We start from the raw sequence: 27146 nt of genomic DNA, 5'->3' as shown, positions 1-27146 counted from the left end.
CTTTCTCTCTCTCTCTCTCTCTCTCTCTCTCTCTCTCTCTCTCTCTCTCTCTCTCACACACACACAAACACACACACACACACACACACACATTCTTTTTTATTTTTATTTGTATGTTGTGCTCGACTATCGGTGAGGCACGAAAACGCCTGTGAATGACTTTCTTAGTTTTGAGTACACTTACGAAAGAAATATAAAAACAACAATGAGAGTTACTGATTTATGATGCTCAGTTTGCAGTCAGTTCTGAGTATTATTAGTAACTACGCTCCAGTCCCTAAACCTAGTTACAGAAAGCGAATCAGACGCATTACGTATTCCAGGCCGTAGCAGCCGCGACTTGGAGACACCAGCTATGGTCACTTCCCAGACCGCTGTAGGATCACATCGGTTCGTCTTCTTCCTGCTGGTACTGTAACTGAGATTTGGCAACAAGGCAACGTATGTTTGGCAACTCTGTGATCGACGAGTTACTTCCTGGTGTGCACGGAATTAAGCCTCAAAGTTCACTTGATTTTACCTGTCATTTCCATTGAATAATCTGAGTTATTATCGCTTGAAGGGTAACAAAAGATTGAAAATTTACGGTTTTCAGCCCAGGAAAGTCGTTGCAGGTGGAAACCGCAACTAATCTCGACCTTCAAATAGCGGTTTACGAGTTCGAGTTCCTATTGCCCTCGTAATAGGAAGCAGAGACCCATACCTCCTCGCCAGCTCTGTGGTAACGTGCTGACCTGTGAAAAAGCGTCTGTTACGGTTCGCAGTTCCAGTCTCACTGACTGTAACGTTTTTATCCCTTCTGTGAAAGGCTACAAGCAGTCAGATCAAACATCAATAAGGAAATCGCAAGAAAATGCTTTCAGCTCATAGTGCAATGTTGAAAAACTTACAATGCTGCACAACAGGTAAGGCCTCTTTCCGCTGCTGCCAAGCGAATTTTGGGTTTCTAGGAATACGTAACTATATTTATGAATTGCCACATTTGCATACCTCTTGAGTATGACACAGCATACCAATTAAACACAGACCCAATCAAAATCTAAGTGAGTAGTATTTTACTAATTCCGTGTCGATAGAGGCATACTTGTGTACAGATACTTTCGTCGTAAGGTTATCATGGTTAGTTTTATTTCATTTCTTATAATACAGTGCACAATTTTCGTAAGGTTTCCTTTAGTGTTGTTAAAACAATAGTAAACATGAGAGAGAAATTAATCATCAACGATATATGCGAATTCTCTGATGTTACCTATGACAGTCTGACAATGCACATGCAGTTTATTGATTACATGCATGTAGAAAACTTGTTCTGAGTTAAAGCTGTCAAACAAAGTTTGAAGAAGAATAAAATATCACTACCACACGACGGCTAATGTAGAAAATACTTTTCTGACATATTATGGCACGATGCGCTCTCCCTGCACATCTTCGAGATGCATCTGCTGCCTGCTGTCTACTAAACCTGAATAGAACAAAATGTCACAGTAGTTAGCCCTTTTTCCACATGCGACTACTTTGGGTTGAGAAGTGAAGGGAATTATGTTCAAAGTTCGATTAGATTGATACCTTCAGCAGAGAGCAGAATTGCGTTTTAAAAAATGTAGCACTGAATGTATTCGAACTCGCGACATTTTATCTATGCTACAAGCTGACACGTAGCTACATAAGCTCCAGAGCTCGGCAACTATTCCTCCAGAACTTTTGGATTCCACAGCACTGTGAGATTATGCATATGGCCAGGTCTTGACTTCTGAGAGACAAACAGTTACAGCTTTTCTTTTGGACTGAACGACGTTTTCTAGTAACAGATAGCGCAATAGAATAGCTCAAGTGGAAGGAACACTTCCTATTTAAACTTCTGCATCCTACACTGTTGGCAGTTGTGTGTAGGTGGCAGTTACGTGATTTTATTTCTGTGATTACAAAATAGGTCGAATGTATGCACTGGGTAGCCGAGGCAGCTAGTTCATGGTGATTCGGTCAACCAAGTAAATGAATTTACTGAACATGCTGCAAATTACTACAGGGAGCCTGTGTGTCAGAATTCTCATCCAGTGTGGCGCAACTGCGTTACGATAGAAAAATGACTCGCAGAGAAGAGGATTTCGTTGGTCTGTTGGACGGATGGTAGGTTGTTATACCTATGGTCTGGGTTCGATTCCCACTTCCGTCAATGATTTTAGATAGGGAGAGACAGATTCCATTCTCTCCTGGCTACACCAAGTGAAGGAGATATAATGGCTGCGTGGTCTGAAAATTCACATTAAAGATGATATTCCTTCTTTACCACGTAGACGGTAGGTTGAACCACAATAAAGTCTGGAGTGGCGACATGTAGAAACTCTATCACCAGTAACCTTTCTTATACTAGTTATTTATTTCAAGTGACGACACAAACGCTATGTATGGTCACAGGACACTTATTCCATCTTTTATTTGAGCTTCTGTATGTCGATAAAATTGGTTCTAAACTGGGAATGCAACTCAGATCGCCCTTAATGCGGAATTTGATCCCTTCGTGGCAATACAGGTTCGGCTACAATTTGTTTGTTTGTTCAAAACTGCAGATTCCTCAACACCTTCACATATTACGCGTGAATGGGATCGAATCCTGGCCCGGCACTAAAGATTTAATTATGTATTATCAAGCTCTATCAGGAGAACACCTATCTGCTGGTGGATAATAATTTTGATTTTTAATGTATTTTCATTCGTTGTCAACACTAACGATATCTGACGTTTTTAACTCCCAGTGAGACACAGAACTATTTGCGAGATGACTGTAAGTTCAAGATGCTATTCTGAGCAGCTGGTGGAGAAAAATTCGGTAGCTGACGTCTCTTTGTGTGTAGTCAACAACGATATGTGTGGGGCTCTATTCCCAGTGAGCGCTGAAGTCATATTATTTCAGTTCGTCGTGTCGTTTAATGTTCATACATATTCTCAACTAGCTGCTCGTGAATAACTTTAATTTTTAATGTCATTTTGTGTTAAATAGTTCTAATGGCTCTGAGCACTATGGGACTTAACTTCTAAGGTCATCAGTCCCCTAGAACTTAGAACTACTTAAACCTAACTAACCTAAGGACATCACTCACATCCATGCCCGAGGCAGGATTCGAACCTGCGACCGTAGCGGTCACGCGGTTCCAGACTGAAGCGCCTAGAACCGCACGGCCACACCGGCCGGCCCCCACCATCTGGTATCAATGCATTACCCTATCATCCATTATATATAATCATTTTCATAGTACACTTGATATTATAGATGATAGGACACAAGACAGGACATAAAAAATGTCCGTTTGACAGTCAACAGTGTGTAACATTTTACTTTTTTTGAATAGGACAATGTTCCTCTCCAATAATTTTTAGATTAGTTACAATAAGGTTACGCTGCAAGACAATTCGCTTGTATTTTTCAATATGTGGTCTGTTGTCGGTTTGAAGGCCTTCCATAACATCGGCAACGTAGTGCAACTCCACCGAGGGCTGTCTGGAGTAGGGTGGAGATAGCAATGTGAAAGTTGCGAGCTGTCGAAGACGATCTTCATATTCCTAATGCGATTAGGACATCGTATACTCTTGACGACGTTTAGCACCTGTGCAGTCAGTCACCCAATTTCAGAATTCATTTTGAGTAATCCTGCTAAATTCCCAAAATATTGTCTTTTTATATTGATGAGTAATATGGATAGTCGTCACGTTCATGTGCCGTCTACAACGCAAATTTAATGTTACTATCCTAGGAACTAACCTGCAATACGTTTTGTATTTCATAATCGGAACTATCTGCATTAACCGTCATCAGAGCAATGTCAGGGAACAGAATGCAGCAGTGCCTTGCTACCTACTTGAGGACCTGCTTGAGTCGTGTTCTAAGGAAAGGGTAGTTGCTGGTTCACATTATATTACACTAGCGAGAAGTACCGACTTTTCCTTTTCTCTGCAAACATCCAGAACTAAATTCAGTAACTAAATGCTAAGAATATATTTGCATTGTGCCAACTCAAAGATCAATAGATATGGATATAGATATAGATACAGATTTTTATATTTAAAGCCATTCTCGTTCTGCGTTGGAATAAACATCATTCATTATTTGCTTGTTCTTGTTACGATTGTTATTGTCATTCTCTCACTCGCAAGAGTTTTCGCATTCCTATTTGGTATCGATGCACATGAAGAGTGGCTATGAAAGAAGGGAATACTGAATGTTACGTCATGCAGAATACACTCATTTACTTCGGCTCCTCGTGATCTACGCTACAGGAGAAGTGAGATACATAAAGTTGACAGTGTGAGGACAGACCTGGTAGCACAACTGTGCAACTACACAGTGTTACCAGATAAAATGGTGCTGCGGAATCGAAAGTGTAGTACGGACTTTGCCACAGTAGCAGACAGCTGATAATTTAGGACCATGACCGTGGATTACACTTTGGTCAGTGCTGGTAAGAGTGCTGCAACTGTAAATGGAAGGCCTTGTTTGATAGTCTTATGCTGATGCTGTCTGAATAAATTATGCCATTGGATACAGAGCGGTTTAGTTTTGAGACCTAACCCACGAGGGGGGAAGGCACAGTGGTCTGCTTCAGGAATTCCAAGCAATAAAACACAAAAAACAACCCAGGAAGGGAGACATGCATTTGGAATCTGTTCATCGTTACGGGGTCAAACAAGAGGGTAACATTACTGAAACAATGATCGGGCTACTTAGTATATAATAGAGCATACACATTTCAAGGAGGAAACGTATGAAGACGCAGACTTCCTCGTTATCAATATGTGCGGCATATCTTTTGTGTTAACGAAAGTAAATTCCCGCTTTACCTCTTCTTACGTGTCAAATGAAATGAATGCCATGAGGAATAGAATATTTGTTGACTGCGTCTCTTCTTGCTTCCATCCTTACCAACATATTTCTTCATTCTCGTGGTAATCATGACATTCTATGTGTATGCTGCAAAAGATTGCAAGTGGACAAATTCGACATCGAGGTGCAAAGCGTTATATTCAATTCGAATAAGCTTCCGGTGTATTTTTACTTCGTTTGTATTTTTAGATGATTATGAACGTTACGGAAAATTATCTCACATGTTTTGTGTTGAATGAGAAACATTGAATGATCCGTTTTGCTTTCCCTACGTTGAAATGATATAATGTCGGCGTCAACAGCCTTCTTCCACGCCGGAAGCTGAAACTTGTATGATTCTGGATTAATGATAATTGAATGTCTCATATGTATACATAGCCCACAAGGCGACGTCAGAAACCATCAGGGGAGAACGCCGCATAAAAACCAAACGTGCGCGTGCGTCTCCACTCTGAAGAACCGTATCGGAGAATCACGGCAAGCATTTCGCTGAAGAGCTGCCTCGTCAGAGAACCTAGAAATGGCAGCGTCGTAGCAAGTATTTGTCAACACTCTCATAGTGCATTTACTTCCGGGTGTAGGTCGGCGTTACCTCGCTAAATTCACTTGACATTCGTTTTCCACATCGAAGACTCGTACGATATAATCCACTGCAAGATGACACAATTAGAAAGTATATTTAATTTCTGGACTCCAAGAACGGCGTTCTTTACATAAGTAACACCTGTTTGTGTGTGCATTCGGGAGGACGACGGTGCAATCCCGCGCCCGGCCATCCTGATTTAGGTTTTCAATGATTTCCCTAAATCGCTTCAGGCAAATGCCGGGATGGTTCCTTAGGAAGGGCACGGCCGATTTCCTTCCCTAATCCGAGCTTGTGCTCCGTCTCTAATGACATCGTTGTCGACGGGACGTTAAAACAGTAATCTCCACCTCCTCTGTTCGTGTGTTTAAGGTTGCGTTTTGAGGCTCAGGCAACATCGCAGTGACTATATTCCGCCTCTGGCAGCCAGTGTGTCGTTAGCTCAGAGGTTCCCTTGTGCGTTGCAGTGCTTGTACTATAAGACATAGCAGTTCGAATCACGGTAGAAGCCGCTGACTACAACCTTTTATTTTCCATTTTAATTAATGGAGTTGCAAACTGCTAGTAAAAATTTCTTATGCGAAATCTGAAGAGTGCCTTTAAACATCAATCTTCGTCCGGTTTCGACTTAGTAAATTAAGTTAATATCATGGATTTCTGCTTTGCAAATTCCAAGGTGCTTCACTGTAAAATAGACCCTGAAAAGATTCAAACCGACTGTCAACGATATAAATTTGAGCTTTGTTCGTCATATAGGTCTAACATGTCAGAAGGTTGTTTATGAAGTGCACATGTTCATTAATATAGTTCCCTTCTTCTAAATTTTTGCAATAGCATTTAACTGTAGACGTTTTCTAACACCGGCGTTAGCAATTCCTTTCTGTTCTCTGAAACCTTGAAAACGACAAATTTTTCTGGTTTAAATCTGATGACCTTAACTATCACTTCCGATCAACAATAAATACTTAATGAACTCCAAATGTGCAGTGTTCCTGCACTGCTACAGAGCATGCATTGCAAGGTATTCACACAGTTTATCGCATAGACTTACCATAAGGAATGAAACAAGAACTGTAATACACTTTACACCACAGACGCTCACTCTGGCTTGACGAAAACATCCAAACATTGACCAAAAGTTGCACAAATAATTGAGTTTGAAAGGAAAAGAAACGAGGTATGAAGCATTTATAAATTTATCGAATGTAGTGAGGGGGTTTCATTTCGTCCCAGTCTATAAAATTAATTTCGGGCCATACTCAGCTCTTGCCGATTAATGTAATATAATACCCGCCTACTAATAAGGGCGTCTGTCTCCGTTGCTTTTGAGCGTGAATGGAAATTGTAGAAATTTTCTGTGGAGCAACATTTAATAATAAAGCGTTTTAAATCATCAAAAGCGATGAGCGGTAGCAGGCGCTTTCGATAAAGAACGGGGCAGTGCAGCGCCGCTGCTGTCGCCACGGCCGCTGCCAGTAGCCAGCAAATGGATCCCGGAGCTTTGCCGCAAAATCGTTACTGGATAAAATTTTGATATCGGTGTGTCACAAAGCGAAATAGATTGAATCTGCGCTACCATTACATTCACGTCTTCAGCATTCAGACAGAAGAGGCTATAAAAATATTTTATGCCAGCTGCTCTCGATCCACTGACATTATGAATAGAAACAACGCACGCTACCGCTAGACCACAGGCGTAATCAGCCTAGAGTTTCTCTATCATGGGACAAGTTTTCCTCCAGGAAGTGCCGCAGTCTACAGTGTTGCCAGATTGTGCAGATAACCGGACTTAGAGAATTAGCGAGTTGGCCAGTTTTTTTGTCCCATGTCGCGATCGGTGCGGACTTAGCCTCTGAAGCGGCCGGCCGCCGGTCAAGTTTTATGTCAAAGAGTGTACATACATCATACATAAACTATGAAAAATGCAAGAGAGAGCCCAGTGTGTAACTTCTACCCAGCTCAGTTGCACACTGCCCGCCATTTCCACCCCTCCTTTTCTTCTAGGAGGATGCCACCACATTTTTAGGTTTTGTACATAACTGGATCACATTGGCGAATCTCGGGCAGTGGCTTTGATAAATTAATTCGTTGTATGCATAAGTGAAAGTGACTATACCAACATCAAATGTGGGGCAGTAACATGCAAAAAAATAGCAGTTTATCACACTTTGAAATAATTTTCAGCAGTGATATTTCCAGTTTTGACAGTACGGTATGATTATCCTCGTGTCATAGGTACTAGTAGTATAGTTTCCTATTGTAACTATTATGAAATAAGCAAAATTGCTTGAAGAGTGATATCATCAGGAGGAAATGTCACAGACTGTCGTAGATTAAATCTTATCTGCACATTTAACTTATAGACTCTCTCTCTCTCTCTCTCTCTCTCTCTCTCTCTCTCTCTCTGGAATGTATCTAGCAAAATGTAAACAGTATTACAAAAAAAAAGTCACAACAATCTGATGATGGCACACACTGTGTGCTATGCTCAGTTTATAGATAATCCTATCTGATCCCGTTACAGTACAGCACTGTAAGAGATGTCACAGGTACCTATTAAAGATCAGAAAAGTATGGGTCTAATGTCGAGGATTACACACAATAGAAATCAAGGCACCTCTGTTACACCAATGCCTTCCATGAGTATGTTAAGTCCGAGAACGGTGGTCCTGCAGTTGCTTCATACTCAACTTGTTCTGTTAGTGAATCCTGATGGAGTGGTAGTCGTGACACACTCTGATTCCGAGTGCACAATATTGTTTTAAACTAGCACTGACAGTGTGAAATTTCAGATTGTTAGAATCAGATGGCCGCTAACAAAGTTGTTTATGATTAGATTGTGGAGGGTGAGAGACAAAATGTAATTGATGTAGTTTATACAATTGGAAGTGTAATCCATTAGAAGCCTGTAAAAAGTTTTGTGCTATAGTCCACACTTCAGTCAAAAAACACGCAAAGTTCATCCAATGCAAACAAAATTTTCTTCTTTATTCCACCTCCACCATGAGAAAACACGTATGGTCCTTCAAATGAAAACTGGACAGTGAGTAACGGCATTGTTATGTCCCTAAGATAAAAAAAGTGTGCTATTTTCTTTTGGTTTTTGCAATTTGGATTTAAGGGTTAATAGAAGGTTTGTTAGCTTAGCACTCATTTCTGCAACTTTTTCAGAGAGCGCTGTAAATTTATTTTAAAAATGAATTACCATTTAGTTGTCTGTCTGTCTCTTTTCTTTTCTCACTGAGGCAATATGATGACACAGAAGCTGAAAATGATTTAAAACATAGTTTGGAACCCCACTCATGATGGTAATATGGTGGAACTAATGGCAACAAATAGACCTTACCTTTTGACGATGTCCACATCGAAACTGGTATCAGTGAACAGCAGTTGGGGCAACAATGATTACCAAAGTAGAGGGGGCGTTGATGCTCTTTGGCAGGTTCATGCTTGGCTACCACAGGGCTCCAGTCATGGAGCAGCTTTTCCCTTCCATGCTGCATGTCTGTCCTCTTGCTGTTCTTTTTTCCCCTTCCTTGGGAAACATGTCTGGGCTTCTCTCTCTCTCTCTCTCTCTCTCTCTCTCTCTCTCTCTCTCTTCTTCACCAATCCTTCCTCTACTATGGTGTTTGCGGTTTTTTTTTTTCCTGCATGCTCCTGAAGGCCAGCCCACACTTCTGATGTGTTACAGGTAACTGGGTCGGCAGGTAGGGTTTGAACATATCCCCTGGTACAGGCCAGTCCCAGGGAGAGGTGATTGCCTGAGCTGCTACCTTCCCAAATTGCTGATTGATTCCTCTGCCAGGTGTTTGGAAGGTGTGACTTGAGGTGTGAAAAATCACCTAAGGCGGTGCGCCCCTTTCTGATGGGGGCCCCCAGTTGGAAGGAGCTTGCCATCGGAGACACTGGCAATTATGGGGGAATTTCTCACAATGAGCCCATCTTCTTCACAGTCAATGGCTATGAAACGCAAACGGATTGAGGCTAACGATTCAAAGACCCTCCCAGCTGCACCAATGGTCCTTGTGGTTTCATGTACTAAGACGGTCAGTCCTTCTCTACAATCAATACATTTATTATTCGGAAAGGTGTTGATGCAATTTCAGGCCCTGTGAAATCCTGCTCTCGTTTATGCAATGGCCTTATGCTTTTGGAGACTATTTCTGATTCTCAAGCACACCAACAGCTTGCAACTTCGCTCCTCACCAACTCGAAGACCCTCTTCAACGGTGTCACTTGATACCCTCACCCGGCAATCCTCCGTGTCACCAGTGCACACTACCAACCGATTTTGTGCCCTGGACTCTGCAGGCCATCAGTCGGAGAATGCTGATGCTTCTGTAGATCTCATGGAGCAGGATCCTCCTGCTTCTGTGCCCTGTAGCAGCGAGTCTTCAAAGGCTGGCTCTCTGCAGCTGCCAAGGTGACACTCCTTCTTTCTTTTGTCATCTTGACTCTCATCCAGTGGAATGCTGGCAATGCTCAATCCAGGAATGATGATTTACGGCTGCTCTTAGAATTGCAGCCCACTTGTTCTCTGCCATCGGGTAACAAAATTGCGTCCTCAAGACCGCTTTCAGCTCTTGCATTTCTTCCCAGTCTGTTGAGGACGGCATTCCATCTCAGTGGGGGAATCATGCTGCTCATACGGGATGATGTTCATAGTCAGCCCATCTCCCTGACTACCAACCTTCAAGCTGTTGCAGTTCGCCTTTTCCTTCTTCACTTGACATTTCCTCTTTTTACCTTTTACATCTCTCTGTCCAGCTTATTGAGCAGCTACCTCACACCTTTCAGCTGCTCGCTGGCTTTAATGTGCACCATCCCCTTTGGTGTTCTCCCAGAAGCTGTCAGAGAGGTGCTCTGTTGGCTGATTTTCTCAGTCAGCTTCATCTCTTCTGCCTTAACACAGGGGCACCCATGTTTCTTTCAGACTCCATGCACATACTATTCCGATTTGGACCTATCCTGCACAGCCCAGCTTGCCCATCGTCTCAAGTAGCCCGTTGTCTCTGATGTGCACTCGAGCGATCATTTCCCGTGTGCTATCCATTTGCTGCTTCCTATCACACCTACATGCACACCCAAATGGCAGCTTACTAAGGCTGACTGAAGGCTTTACTCTTCTGTGCCAACTTTCAACGAACAACATTTCCCCAGTTGTGATGACCAAGTAGAATATCTTAAAAACATTGTCCTTACCACTGCAGAACATTCCATTCTTCTCACTTCCTCTTTATCACTCCGTGTCCTGGTCCCTTTGTGCACTGAGGCACAATGCAATTCGCTGGCAGAAACATGCTGTCTGTGTTTTTAACCATCATTCTATGATGGCAAACTGGATTCATTATAAGAAGTTGCGTGCACAGTGTTGTTGCATTCTTCGGGATAGCAAAAAAGCCAGTGAGGTTTCATTAACTAGTTCTTTTGACATTTCCACTCCTTCTGACAGCTCTCTGTGACCAAGATCCATTCCCCAATTTCCGGCCGTACAGTAGCAGACAATGTCGTCGTGGATCCTACAGCTATCACCAATACCTTGGGCCGCCATTTTGTGGAGATTAAGAGCTCCTCCCACTATCGCCCTGCCTTCTCCTCCATCGCAAACGAGTGGAGGCGCCTTGGCCAATACCCTTCCCTTCTCAGAATTGTGAGTGCTACAATGCCGCCTTTACTATGAGGGAGCTAGATCGTGCTCTCACTTCATCCTGATCCTCCACCACAGGCTCAGATGATGTTAACATTCAGATTTTGCAGCACCTTTCTCTTGTGGGCAAGCACTTTCTGCGTCATATGTACAATCACACCTGAGAAGACGGCTTGTATCTCAGATGCTGGCGTGAAGCCACTGCCATACCCATACCTAAACTCGGTAAGGACAAACACCTTCGTTCTAGTTACTGCCCTCTTTCTCTCACCAGCTGTGTTTGCAAGGTGAAGTTACATATGATTCATGCCCAGATGGTATGGTGGCTCGAGTCTTGCTGTGGGAACAGTCTTCGTCCCCACCCATGAGATTTCATCTTGATTTTTCGTCAGGGCACTGATGACCGTGATGTCGAGCGCCCCCTCAACCCAACTCATCGTCGTCATCCTCATTATCATCATCTCGCAATTTACTAATCACTGCATAGTGTGGATTTTGAACGCACCATTCTGCAGTTGACTGTCTCGTCACTTTGTCCACCCATCTCGTGAAAAATTTTCTGCATGAATCCCAGACTGTGGCCATGTTTTTCGATTTAGAGGAAATGTATGATATCTGCTGGAGGCCTGGTATCCTCTGTACTCTCTCTTGGGCTTCCATAGCTGCCTGACCCATTTCCTTCAGGAATTTTTAAAAGATAAGAGTTTTCAAGGCACATGTGGGTTTTACCTTGTCACACCTTTATCCAGGAAATGCGTTCCTCGGTCCAATCCGGAGCACAGTCCTCTTCGCTATCGCCATGAACCCTATAATGGCCTGTCTCCCACCAGGCATCTCCAGCTCCCGCCTTGTCGATGACTTTGCCATCTATTGCAGTTCTCCACGGACTTGGCTCCTTGAGCGGGGTATTCGGCGATGTCTCGATCATTGTTACTTATGGAGCATTGACAATGGCTTTCATTTTTCCACTGAAAAAAATGTTTGTATGAATTTCTGGTGATGCAGTTGGTTTCTTCCACCATCCTTACATCTTGGGCCTGTTGCTCTTCCGCTCATTGAGACTACGAAGTTCCTGGGGCTTGTGCTCGATAGGAAACTTTCTTGGCCCTCTCGCAAATCTTACGTGGTAGCCTGCTGTAGACGGTCCCTCAATGCCCTACATGTCCTCAGTCGTACTTCCGGGGGAGCAGATTGAACCACCCTCCTCCATTTGTACCGGTCGTTTGTCCGTTCGAAACTAGAGTATGGTGTTTCATTTACGCATATGCATGTACGTCCCTCTTACACCGTCTCAATAGTATCCACCATTGTGACATCAGTTTGGCCACTAGCGCCTTTTACACTAGCACGGTTGAGTTTGTATGCAGAAGCCGCTGTGACTTTCTCCTCAGCAGATACGCATGCCATTTGTCAGCCATGCCTGGCCACCCATGGTATGCCCGCATCCCTTGTCTCATCTGCTCCGCCTCTCTGTGTGCTGTACACTGTCCATTCCTTAGTGTAACTGGTCCAGGAAAGCTGTTACTTGCTCACTCTCGATGGAGCAACTGTGATGTTTAAGTGGGTATCTGTTCACATTGGTCTGATGGGAAACAAGGCTGCTGCCAAGGCTGCAGACTCTGCTGCCAAGGCTGCAATCCTCGTACCTGAGTGTGCTAGTTCTTACATTCCCTCCACTGATCACTGTCTTGCCATCTGTCAGGAGCTGGAGTCACATTGGTATCACCCCTGGTCCTCCTTTCATGGGTCCTCTCTCAGCAGCTAGGATGACCTCCTTGCGGCCCTCTGGCCATGAGGAGATCATTTTAGCTAGGTTGCGAATCAGGCACTGCCTTTTTAGCCATTACCATTTAAGTGGTGTTCCCCCCACCATTTAGTACATTCGAGCTTTGGCGGTCCACCATTTGCTGACAGAATGCCCCTTTTTCAACCACTTAAGTTCTCATTTGTGTTTGCTGTCTGAATTATCGATCGTTTTAGCAAACGATGCCAGGAGTGTCGACCACGTTTTACTTTCTATCTGTCATAGTAATATGACCTTCGTTTCTCTATGGCGCGTTTTATAGTCCTTCCTCCACGTCCCTTATTTTAGTTGTCTCCTCTTCCAATGATTGGAGTTAACGTGTAGTCGTTTGTGATCTACAGTTCTGACATGGCTTCAAATGACCCTAGTTGCCTATGCAACCAAAACAAACAAAACGAAGTACAAAGGACAACAAAAACAAGCAGAAAGTTATACATGTTCAGTAAACTACGTAAAAAATCGGTAGTGTCGTAAATCACTGAAGAACTTGAAACTTTCATCACAGGGCAGGAGTATGTAGAGGAACTGTGGTTAAAATTTAAAAGAATAATTGACATAGATATTGACTGACTGGATAGATATGTGCCCAGTACAACAGTTCATAATGGAGGGGACCTTCCATAGTCATCATAAAGAAACTTCTAAAAGAAACATAGACTAATGCATTATAGGTGAAAAACAAAGCATAGGACTATAGACAGACATGCCAAATAAAATGTTTGGCTGTCAAGATAGCAATGCTTGGTGACTTCAATGACTACCGTAGCAGAATATTGTCAATTGACTTTTCATAAAATCCAAGGAAATTCTGGTCTTATGTAAAAGTTGTTAGAGGCACCAGAATTAGTATCCGGTCCCTTGTGAATGAGACAGGAACTGAAATTGAGGGTAACAAAGAAAATCTAAAATGCTCACTTTCATTTTTAAATATTCACTTAGAATTGAAAATCCAAGAGAATGGCCCCAGTTTAATCCTCATATTACTGAAAAGGTGAGTGAAATAAGTTTCAGTGTAAGTGGTGTTGAGAAAAAGCTGAAATTGTCTAAACTGAACAAAGCTCCAGGGCATGGAATCCCTGTATCTGTTGTAGATCCCTTGAACAAAAAACAATGCTCCATAGTTGGAAGAAAGCACAGGGTGTAAAGCGTAGTTCACACCCATCTACGGGAAGGGTAGAAATAGTGATCCACAAAACTACTGTCCAATGTGCTTGACATTGATTTATTGTAGAATCTTAAACATATTTGTATTTCAAACATAATGAATGACCTCTTCAATGTCAACCAACATGAATTTGAAAACATCAATCATGTGAAAACCAAATTGTGAACTTTTTTCACAAATCATTGAAAGCTTTGAATCAAGGCAGTCAGATAGATGTATTTCTTGATTTCCGAAAAGCATTTGACTCGGTATCACACGTATGCTTATTGCCAAAAGTTCAATCGTATGGGTATCAAGTGAAATTTATGACTGTATTGAGGGCTTTGTGGCAGGGATCCTGCAGCATTTAATCTTGGATGGAGAGTCTTCATTGGATGTAGAAATGAATTCAGTTGTGACCCATGGAAGTGTTTTGGGACCCTTGCTTTTTGTGTTGTATATTAATGACCTTGTGGATGATATTAATAGTAACCTCAACTCTCTTTTTATTTTTTTTTTTTTTTTTTTTTTTTTTTTTTTTTTGCAAATATGCCGTTATCTGCAATGAAGTATTGTTTGAAAGAAGCTGCACAACTATTTAGTCAGATCTTGATAAGATTTCAAAAGGACTCGAAGATAGGCAACTTGCTCTAATTGTTGAGAAATGTAAAATTGTGCACTTCACTAAACGAAGAGAGATAGTATTGGCAGAACACTGGAAGAATGCAATCAGTTTACAAAGGACATTCCTTACAAATCACTTGTGTGGCCAGTTTTAGGTTATTGCTCACGTATGTGGAACCCATACCAGAGGGGAGTGACATGGGATATTGAACATATACAGAGAAGGGCAACATTAATGATCACAGGTTTGTTTGACCTGTGGGAAAGCGTCATAGAGATGCTGAAGAAACTGAACTGGCAGACTCTTGTAGGTGGTGGTGGTGGTCTGCAGTCTGATATCTGGTTTGATGCAGCTTTCCATGCTATTCTATCCTGTGTGAGTGTCTTCACCTGCAAATAACTACTGCAACCTGTGTGTCTCCGAATCTACTTACGTTATTCATCTCGTAGTCTCTCTTTACAATTTATACATTCCCCCCCCCCCCCCCCCCCCCCCCCCCCCCACACACACACACACACACACACACACACTCACACACACTTCCCTCCAACACTAAACTGGTGATCCCTTGGTGTCTCAGAATCTGTCCTATCAACTGATCGCTTCTGTTGGTCATGTTGTACCATAAATTTCTTGTCTTCCCAATTCTATTTAGTACCTCCTCATAGTTACATGACTTACCCATTGAATCTCCTGCTTTCTTCTGTAGCAGCACATTTCAAAAGCATCTGTTCTCTTTTTGTCCACACTATTTATTGTCTACGTTTCTCTTCCATACACGGTTATACTCCAAACACTTTCAGAAAAGACTTCTTAAATCCATAATTGTTGTTAGCAAATATCTGTTCTTCGGAAATGCTTTTCTTACCATTGCCAGTTTACATTTTAGATTCTCTCTGCTTTGGCAATCATCAGTTACAAATTTAAGTGTATCATTTCCTAATCAGATTCCCTTAGTATCACCTGACTTAAATCTACTACACTCCATTATCCTTGTTTCGCTTCTGTTGTTCGTCTTATATCCTCCTTCCGAGACACTGTCCAACTGCTCTTCAAAGTCCTCTGCCATCTCTGACAGAAGTACAATATCAACAGGAAACTTCAAAGTTTTTATTTCTTCTCGCTGGACTTTAATGACTACTCCAAATTTTTCTTTGTTTTCCTTTACTGCCTGCTCAGTGTATGTATTGAATAACATCGTTGATAGGCTACAACCCTATCTCACTCAGTTTTCAACCAGTGCCTCCTTTTCATCCAAGACCACGTCCACATCTAGGGCAAAGCCTACTGATAGACACAGCAGGTGCACATTGACTTTCTTTCCAGCCCTGAATGTTATTTCCCCTAATGGTTTCCATTAATGCGTCTTAACATTGGAGCTCTCAATAAGTAGCAAACCCTTGCACTATGTACCTCCTAGGACCCTGCTGAAGGAAGAGCCACCTTTCCACCCGCAGGGCAAAAAGCCGAGACCAGTCAGTCAGTGTCCACATTGGCCCTCTGCCTCAAGCAACGCCCTTGTTACCAGATGAAGCAAAGCTACATTTGCCTATGTAATTACTTTCCAGTAAAACCTTTTGTTTTCATGTAAAAAAAATTGAAAACATTATTTTGGGATTTGTGCATGTTCTTTATTATGCATTCATTCTCATTTGATTTTGAGGAAATTATTTTGTTAAAAAGATTTTTTTTTTTTTTAAATCTTATAGTGTGACATCACAGCTTCATAATGAAATGTTCTTTTCGGTGTTGCCAATAGTTATTTTTTCTCTTCGAAGTAAAGTAAAATGCAACTTACATTTTGAAAAGTTTGCAGTGAAACATATAGTCACTGGCCATTTTACGTTTGGTCTGTTTCGTGGCATGCATTGCTATCTATGAAATATAGCTAAAATGCCAGAAATTGTTTTTGATTCAGAGGGACAGCCGTAACTCCTCATTTTCGAGAAAAAACATGAGATATATTGCAAGTTATCCGTGACAAGGTTTGCACATAAGTGCCACATGCAAGGCTATTGCTTTCTGATAATCAGAATGCAGATCTACCACATGTTTCTCTTTTTCGTATGCTACCAGTACTAGTCGACACTAGAAATGGAAAATCTTACTAAAATGAAAAGATGCCGAGACTCGTCAGCTGATGTTGAGAGTGTGTTTTTTCCAACCTATGCTCCCTGATTTAAACAAACTTTGTGGCAGGCTCAAAAGAATTATGAAAGTTAAATTCCTGTTACTTCTGAATGAGCAGCTGTACAAAGCCGAGGACATCACCTTGGGATTTCCATTATCATGGGCTGCTTCCATTGCTTGATCAACATCGTCCACCCTTTCGCAGAGTTCACCACCCACTGCAACTTTAACAGTGGTGACTGATCTGTCTTCAAATCCAGCAATGTTACTTCTTAATATTCCTCAAGCTGAGTCATATACTACTATGCAAAATTAAACAGTTTCGGAAATATTATCGTACATTTATTAATAACTATTAGCTATGTATTTACTAAATTGAATGATGTCCCATACTAGGTGGTTTTACTAAAAATAAACTTTTCGTAGCAGCAATCGTAACATCACTCTTTAACACTTGCACCACTTACCATATTATAATGAATAGTTTCTCAGTAGAAGTGGCAAGTCGAAAATTTCTGTCTTGCTTTGTCAAAATAGCTGGTACTAAATGCTCCAAAAATAGGAAACTGTCTGGACTCATTCTGTAGAATTTGTGTTCTTTGTGGGAGAGCTTATGAGAAACCACAGCTGAACTATTTTTCATATTTATAGCATTTTACAGGTGCACCCTGTACATCCTTATCTCTACAATTTTTGTTCTTTAAATAAATAGAGGGGGTAAAGGAAAACATACAAAAGATTATTCTTTGAAACTTGGAAAAAAATGTAAAAAGTGTAGTTTATTTAATGTACTTAATTGTCAATGTTGTGAGAAAATAATGAATACACATCAATTTTTGCTTGTCATGCCCAAATAAATATGTTCAGTTGAATACTTGTAGCTTTGACAACTTACATTGTATCTGTCATTTCAGGAATGATGAAAAGACTGCACAAGACTACAAGGTCCAAGGAGGTTCTGTTCTACATTTGGTACTGGCACTCAGGGGTGGTGCAGAAGCTTAAAAATCTTCTATGATGGTGGAAATGTATGGAATTTAACGCTGAGAAAGACTGTTATGGTGAACTCACCCATAATGAGAATTAAGTTTTTATGTAATGGCAGTATGGAGAAAGTGTAAACCTACTTGTACCATGTTCAATTTTCTTGGAACAGTGCATGCTATATTTGCCTTAAAATTGCAGACAGCCCACCTGGTAACAGAAATTTGTATTTCTCCTGAAACACATTAAAATTTATTTTGGAATATTATGAAAACTTTATAGCCCAGAATATTTGAACTGAGTTTTAATAATTTTAATAACTAATTATTTCAAATGTTCATAGCTTTTATGTGAAAAAGAATGGGAGAACATTCTTTGGTTGTATATAAAGCTGTTTGTATATATTTATTAATTACTTTTTATTTTTAAATGCTCTGTTTTGCATTTAATGTATGATTTGGAGAAAAGATTTAGTACAGACAAAACCAAAATTCGTTGTTGAAAATATTAGTTATCCCATAATGACCACTTTTCAAAAGTGTAAAGTTGTTAATTAAAATTAATTCTTAAAATGTATTGGTTAATTTTTTTCATATCTAAAGCATGATGGTGACTGAAAGAGTGTTGAAACATGAACTGATGTTCAGAAGGTAATATTAGTGAAGTAGTATGCTCCAAATACTATATTATCATACCACCATCAAACCTCAATATAATCACAGTTCCCAACGTAGTTTGAAAAATTTGGTAGTGAATCTCAAATAGTTGAGTATAAAGTTGTAGTATGGAACATTCAGGACAAAATGTTATCAGGTAATCTTTTAATTTATATTAGGTAACCTGCTTTACCCATTAATGTCATAATATTTTTAATCATTTGCTGATAAGTTTCCGTCCATAGTATGTTCAACTGTCCATATTGTGCAGGTAAAGTTACGTGCCCACTGCTCAAACTGCAATTGCACTTAATGCTAGGATGATACCTTTGAAGAGAATACAATCAGATTCCTTCCTTGTCTTTACTCTGTGCTCAATCTCGGCTGGCCTTATTCTTGATGTGATGATGAACATTAGCTTTCTTTTTGCATTTGTGCTTGGGGGCATCTGCAGCCATTTGGCACTGATTCAGTAATGAGAGAAACACTATAACTTATTGTATATTCAAATAGATTTTGTCATTGCAATTTAATAATAGCTGCAAGATCTAGTAAATTTCAAGTGTTTTATGAGAGTATGTTCTTTGGGGCGAACCACATAAAACCTTCTAATACCTAAGTGGCATGCCAGTATTGACTGGAAACTGATAAAATAGTATTTTCCAATATCTTTTGGAGATGAACGTTATTTTGAGGTTTCAGTGTAGAAATGGCAGTTGAAAGGTGATTCTGTATGTGTCAAATTCCGATTGGCTGTCTCAATATTCTGCATTTTCCCTAAATCACTTTAGGCAAATTGAGAGTCATTGTTGCACAGTCGTATTTGAAAACTAAGAAAGATGATGGGAAAATGACAAAGTATAGTGGGAAGAACAGTCTTTCTGATGATTGACTTGTCACTTCAAATCACACTGATAGCACCTATCTGCATTTGGTAATGCGTTTCAGTTCTTTTTACAGTTGGCTGTGAAAGTAGTGGAATGACAAGTACTTTTCTACTATTAGCTTTTTCGCATCAGCTGAGTTATTACTGGTCAGGACTGTGTGCTAGTATTTATGAGTTTGGTAGGTTTAATGATCACTTAAGTACCAATATGCTAGCTTGACGGTCACCAATGTACCATTTATCATTAACCATTTTAATTGAATCTGATACACTGACTTTAATACTGGAGTAAATGATTTTTATATTACATTCAGTACATGAGGCTGTACCTCCAACGAGTGACATTACTTCCTCATATTCTTCTGAACCCTAAGTTTGGTTGATTCCTCATAATGCATAAATAGACATTGAATTCAGGAGAAACGACTGACTTGATGACCACAGTTAGTTATATGACATTCAGTTTAGTAAATCTGCTGTAATTCCTTTGGCATTTGCATTGCTCAATAATATGTTATCTTCCTCTAAGTACTGCATAGTGGCCACTGGTGTATGTTTTGCAGTGATAATCATCGTTCCATATAACAACAAAAGTGTGTTCTTAAAGGTGGTTACCTGCTGCTTGGAACATGTTAACTACGTTAAAGTTGCAGTGGTTAATATTTACAGATGTAAAATGTTTCATCGTGAATGCTCCATTTTCTGGAGCATATAAAACACAAACAGTTCGGACATGTGGTATTGCAAAATGCCTTATACTACCAGTTGATGGATATTGAAATGTATGTAATTGTTTTCCCCTCTGTGCTTCATTTCATGCACTGAGCTTCATGATGTTTGTCTCGCTGTGACACTACTATGTCATCCCTTTCATTATGGTGTGTCATAGTTCACTACATGTTGCCCCTCTTCAGTGTAATAAATTACATGAATCAGTTTAGGTTAAAAGTATGTTAAGTATGTAATGGGTAACATTCAGGTGTCTTAATAGTGTCTTTAAATTTCATTATCTTGCCTTTTGTAGATTCTTCTCTCAACTGGTTTGGATTTCTCACTTATCTTTGGTTTCCTGAATAGTTCTACTTGAGCTGTTATAAACGTGACCGTTGATTTCTGTTATTAGTAAGTTTTATTTGTGAGAAAGTATTGATCTTTATCTTTGGAGCTACTTTCAGGAGCATAGAGGTGTATTATGCATTAAAGGCATCATGATAACTCTGTAGTTAAGTGCCAGACTACAGATTCAAGATTCTGTGGTTCAGTGACTGTTTAGTCGTAGAATTTTGACTTGCCACTTGTTACATGTTTGCCATTTCGTAATCTTTATCTGAAAAAAATGAGGAGTATCACCCTTGTTTGTAGTCCAGGTTAAACTGAGAGTTCCCCTATACTGTACAGGGTAAGCCAGTTAAAAAGTAGAGGACATCCAATAGGACCATGCCTAGTAAAGCTCTGTGGTGTTAAAACTAACTGTTGAGTTGGTAAAGCTGTGATCATATCTTTATTGCAATGCTATAATCTTTTTAGCACCACATGAACTAGTTAGGGAGGAATATTTAATTTGTTACACGTAGTGTGTTTGATTGCTGTGTTTTGTGTAATTTTTACAATCTTGTTTCCTGTGTCTGTCAGGTGTTTATGTTTCTGTATTGTGACTTGTAATTCTTTTTTTAATTTGCTTTATATATTTTGTTGTTCAGCTTGTTTATTATTTGTGTGTTGTACCCATTGATTGGTTATCGTATCAGGGTGTCTACGACCCGGGAGATCCGGGAAAAGCCCGGGAATTTTTTCATCCAGGAGAAAACCGGGAAAAACCCGGGAATTTTTTAGAATTCTGGGAGTCTATTATTGTTTTAGTTTTCAGTTAAATTTTTGTGATTTTGACTGGTAAGAAGCAATACTCCCACAAAGGATATTACTCTATCCCGCTTCTGCGGAATAATATTGCAGCAACAAAACATGAACAAGAAGGGAAAAAAACGAAAATAATACTTAAGTCGTCAAGGAAATGCGCCATATACAACAGCAAAACATAGTGCTCATACAAGCGTCTGCCAACAGCGAAGTGTGTCAAAGGCTCTAGGAAGACTATGCAATGCTTCCTAACAACAAATTACCTCCGATGAGCGTTACGTGACAGATGGTACTGGTACTCAAGAAAATTTACATCCGAATCTGGACATACGAATGTGCACTTTGAGCCGAATTGTGCATTTTAGTATGGTTCACGAAATTCCGATACTCTTTGAAGTATCCTCTGATGTCTTGTTTCTTTTGTTACATAGTGCAAGCTCTTTTAATGTTTTACACGTACGAACATATCAGCTTCCTGCGTCATCGTAGCTGCGCATGAGCAGTGGGCGCCTGTTACCTGGCGCTCTCTGGCAACTGCTGAAACGAATCAGTTTCTAACAGGTCACGGGAAAATATTGTGAATGGTTGTTTGAAAGGCGTTACTTTCAAAGTAAATTTACTTTTACACAAGATGAACAGTGTGCGAGAATGTATGATGAATTTCTGAAATCACACAGTGTTTGACCCTCAATTAAAAATCAACTCTTTGAGGACGACCATCTAGAAGAATTTCGAGCCCAAAAGATCAGAAATTTACGTCGTTATTAAAATTTTTGCTAGCACATTTGTGTGATATATCTGAAAGTGTAACACGTGCAAAAAAGATCAACATTATATGTGGAAGCTTAGCGTCTCTTGCAGCTTATTAATCTTAGAGATGACGATTATATGTGAAAGCTCTGTTTTTCTTGTTGCAACACTATGTATATTAATTTAAACCATTAACTTTTCCTATATGTGTTTTCGCGCTACTTAAGAGTGATCTTGCTATTAGCTGACTACATTACGTGTCCTATGCTGTCTTCAGCTGGCGAGACCACGTGACATGAGCTATGACTGGATTACAAAAGCGCGTCGCAATCTTGATTTCAATGCTTTGGAAAGTGACATGCGGTGTATGGTGGAATTAGAATTTATACCTTCATAACACGAAAATATGCAGCGTACATGTTGCTGCACATCGAAGATCTTTCCAAAATGTGTTTTGTTCCCCCTTAGTTTCGTTTCCTAAAGTGCCGGAAAATTCTACGTCGGCATATAAAACCATAAACATTCAAAGGACTGATAAGTTTTACAGTGCCAAGGAAAACTATACTATTACTTAACACGGGAAAAGTGTATGGTCACCCGGGAGAAAGTGTATTTTCAACTGGGAAATCCAGGAAAAATCCGGGAATTTTTTTTCCTTGTCCCTGTATACACCCTGCATATGTAGTTCCTGGGCGTAGTGATTCGAATTGTTCTACTTGCGGCTGTAGGTTTCCTGAATATTACAAAATTATGTTTGTTATTAATTCTTTGTTGAGTGATGCCTAAGAAATTTAGTTTCGTGTTTTCTTCTGTCTTAGTGGTGAATTTATTTTTGGCCAAAATGTGTTTATATCACTGTGTAGTTGTTTTATGCGGGTGTCTGTTTCATCTGTCTAGCAAGTGATGATGTAGTACATCAACAGTAACAGTATTGTTTTGGTTGTATAATTTCATTGAATATTTTGCTTTCAATGTTGTTCAGAAATTGCAAGTAGATTACTGATTGGTGAGCCCATTAGTAGAACATCTTTTTTAGATAGACTTCCTTTTGAAAGTGAAGTAGTTCTGTTATAATCTTCAAGACGGCTTCAGTTTCATCTATGCGTGCATTTTTTCTATTCCAATGTTTCTTCAGTTCTTTTATATCACTGATTGTTTCTCCTGTTGGCACATTTCTGTGCGTAGATGTGATGTCAAAAGATAAAAGATTTGCTGTTAGTGGTACATGTGTGTATCTTCTGTATTTTCTATCAGTTAATTGTGTTGTAGGATTCTGTTATTTGTGAAAGAGTACTATTTCTGTAGTTTGTGTGTGTGTGTGTGTGTGTGTGTGTGTGTGTGTGTGTGTGTGTGTGTAGCTAGGTGGTAATACAATGCATTTTTTGAAGTTAATTACCTGTCTACTTTGACAGTTGTCAGTATGACATGGAATTAACAAAGCATGAAAAAGAATTCTTGAAATGGGGTGAAACACAACATACGCACAAACAAGTCACACACAATAACAGAAAAGCAGAATATGTAGAAGAAAAGTTGAAAAGCCCTAATTTGTAGTGGAAAAAAGAAAATGCCTGATCAAGGAGAACAAGACCCACATCAACCTAAAAAAAAAAACAATGGAACAAAATGTATCCAAAAAACTAAACAAAACGTAGAACAATGCAAAGCAAATTACAACCAAAGTGGATAAAGAGAATACCCTGGTCCTTAAAACAAAAGAGAATAATTCTTAGAAAATATCATCACTGAACTAATCAGTGATCCCACCATCACAAATGCTGAGGCAAAATATATGGCATGGATGAATCCCAAACCACCCAACCTGAATAGAAACAGAAACCTACAAACTGATTGAAAAGATAAGACATAAACATACCATCAACAGCGAACTTTTGACATCAAATCTATGTACACAATTGCGACAGGAGGGGAAACAATCAGCATTATTGAAGAAAATTTGCAGAATAAATCATCTATACCCAATGTATTTAATGTCATGAAATTCATACTCTGAGAATAATTTGGAATAATATCTCGTGCAGCTGCTGATCGTCAAATCATATGTAAACATGCAGATATATTTGTGAACCACACTGAAAGCAAAATATTCAGAGAAATTAAACATCCAAATAGTCGAAGGTTCATCTTAAAATGCAGCAGACTGAAACTTAATTTCTTAGACATCACTATGGACATAATCAACAAAAAATGTAATTCTGGAATATTCAGGAAACCAGCAGCCAAAAGTACAACCATTTCAATCACCCCCAAGAACACAACTCTCAACTTTCAGATATACGGTACAAAGGACTACATTGGACAAACTTCTACACACAGGAACTAAACACTGTACGCCAGAGAGGATGGGCACGGCACACACATATTAAACAAATTGGACAGCAGTTTAAAAGAACAAACCATGAACAAAGTACTAGCCACAGCACAGAACCAGGAACACAAACAGAGAGAACCAGTAAAACCTTACAAAGAATCAGCATGGCACATACAGCAAGAAAACCATGCACAGGATTGGGAACATCGTGAAGAAACAAGAACTACAAATATCATTCTGCACAAACAACCCAGCACGAAAAAATCTTAACGTTCAGAATGCCTCCACAAACAAATTCTTCAGTGACAGCACACACTCCATTTTTTGCAGATCATCTTATACAAGACTACAACCACTGAACAAAATTGAGGTGGATCTTAACATCCTCAGAGAAATTAAGTCTCTATCAAAAACTAACAATGGAGAGCTAATGCATTCAAAAAGTAGTGACACAAGGAAACAGTCTTGAATAAAAGTTAAATTCATTCTCTCTCTCTCTCTCTCTCTCTCTCACTCACACACACACACACACACACACACACACACACACACACACACACACACACACACACACACACACACTCTCCCTCCCCAAAGTAGACACACCATACAAACTTTCATGAAATATTCAAAATCAGCACCACACTAAACATAAGCCAAATGATGAACACGTGAGCAGTGACAATAACATAGCATCTCTCAAGGAGAATGGAGACATAAATGTTAGCTCAAATCATGTTTTGTAGAAAACACATGTGAAGGAAAGGTGAGAGCAAAATTATATAAAGGTTGTGTGAAAACAATGTACACAATAGCAATGGAAAGAGATACATGACAGGATGGAAAACATAAGTTCAGTAACTTAAATTACCATTACCCGAGATGATGTATCTAAAAAATGCACAAATTTATTCAACTACTTTGCAAATGATATGCTGTCAAGATGACAAAGGAGGGCATAAAAAAAGTAGTAATCCATTTCACCAGCAATGTAATTTTCAGTTGAACATTCAAAACAAACCAAATGAAATGTAATTTATTGGCCAACAATAGATATAAACAACCATAAACTTTGTATTACACCTTAAGGAAGCAAATTTGACACACAGTTGTAGAAACATGTCTGGGCAAATAAAAAGAAACATGTTTTGCATAAGGTGGAGTTAAGGGGACCACACTGTGGTTCAGGTCGAAAAAAACCGATTTTCAGTATATTTAGATAAAGGTCTCATTTAAGTACTCTGAAAGGGGTTTTGCTGAAAAATTTTTTTTCTAGCTTTAAAGAGCATTTTCCTACCATGTGTGTATGTGCCACGCCCACTTTTCCGTCTCCCTCTTTTCAGCATATATTTTAGATCTTTATATCCCCTACATTGCACATTAGTTTTTTTTTTACTCCCAAGTGTGTTTGCTATCTTTGGAATGCAATGCTCAATATTCTTTTGTTTCTGCTGTTTGTAAACAACACGCCTTCAAACACATGGTTAGTTTTGTTCAAGTGTGATTGCGAGTAGTTGTTATACTTAAGTTTGCAGTTCTTGTTTGTTTATGTTTTGTTGTGTTTTTTGAAGATGGCGAAACATAAAGGCATTTTTCAAGAAACGTCAATTTAGAGGAAACAAGTTTAGAAAGCTTTCTGTTCAAGAGGTTATGTCACCTGGCAACAATATTCCTAATTATAATTCTTCAACAAGTGCATCATCAAAGAAGCTCTCACCATTTCAAGAGAGGGAGGAGGAGGAGATGAGTGTTTAACGTCCTGTCGACAACGAGGTCATTAGAGACGGAGCGCAAGCTCGGATGAGGGAAGGATGGGGAAGGAAGTCGGCAGTGCCCTTTCAAAGGAACCATCCCGGCATTTGCCTGAAGCGATTTAGGGAAATCACGGAAAACCTAAATCAGGATGGCCGGAGACGGGATCGAACCGTCGTCCTCCCGAATGCGAGTCCAGTGATTTCAAGAGAGTTACAACGAATTTACTGTAAGTGACAAGGGGTGCAATAACATTATTATAAATTTGAGAATATTATCAGATGTAATTTCTAAATTTGTACAATGTAGGCAGTGTGGTGAGTCACAGAGTGTGAAAATTTGTGAGAGTGCCAGTGGGAGAAAATGCCTAGAAATTGTTTTGGATTTAATTTGCACTAAATGCTCAGCTGTGATTTCATTTATGAGTTCTTCAAAACCAGATGCAAGTATCCCTTATGAAATCAATACTAGATTATTTTAGGCCTTTCAATCCATTGGCAAGGGCATGGCTGCAGGGAGAACATTTTGTTCAGTGATGAACTTACATCAACCACCAAATAAATTTGAAGAACTGACTGCAATATTAGAGAAAGCTGTATGTGAGGTCAGTGAGGAAAGCATGAAACTGGTTGCTAGGGATGCAGTGGAAGAAAATAATGGATGTTCGGATATTGCAGTTGTACTTGATGGAAGTGGGCAAAAAAGAGGACATACTTCTCTGAATGGAGTAGTGACTGCCACGAGTGTAGACACCGGTAAAGTGTAGACACCGGTAAAGTGTTAGATGTGGATATAATGTCTAAATATTGCGAATGTTGTAAAGTCAATCAACATAAAGAACACAACTGTGTGGCTAATTTTAGAGCAACAAGTGGTGGTATGGAAGTTCATGGAGTACAACAAATAATTCATTGCTCCGTAAAAACAAGGCATACGGTACACCAAATATTTGGACGATGGTGACAGTAAGGCATACAACAATGTGGTGAACTCTAAGCCGTATGGAGATGCCATTATTAGCAAAATAGAATATGTAGGTCGTGTTCAAAAACGATTGAGAAAACTAACTGTTGATATGAGAGGAAAAAAATTAGAAGATGGAAAATTGTTGACCGGACAG

General features: G+C 39.8%; 1 protein-coding gene across 1 annotated transcript in view; it reads left to right on the top strand.

Annotated features, from left to right (window-relative positions):
• Positions 1–18369, top strand: part of LOC124595758 (NEDD8) — a 59412-nt gene extending 41043 nt beyond the window's left edge. Inside the window, exon 4 of the mRNA XM_047134636.1 lies at positions 17724–18369. Coding sequence (XP_046990592.1) covers positions 17724–17814 — 91 coding nt within the window. The 3' untranslated portion in view covers positions 17815–18369. The remainder of the gene's footprint in view (positions 1–17723) is intronic.
• The last annotated feature ends 8777 nt before the right edge of the window (positions 18370–27146 follow it).

Source organism: Schistocerca americana, chromosome 2 (assembly GCF_021461395.2).
Source record: "Schistocerca americana isolate TAMUIC-IGC-003095 chromosome 2, iqSchAmer2.1, whole genome shotgun sequence".
NCBI lineage: Eukaryota > Metazoa > Arthropoda > Insecta > Orthoptera > Acrididae > Schistocerca > Schistocerca americana.
Note: the sequence above shows the minus strand (reverse complement) of the source record. Positions and strands in the feature narration are given on the sequence as shown.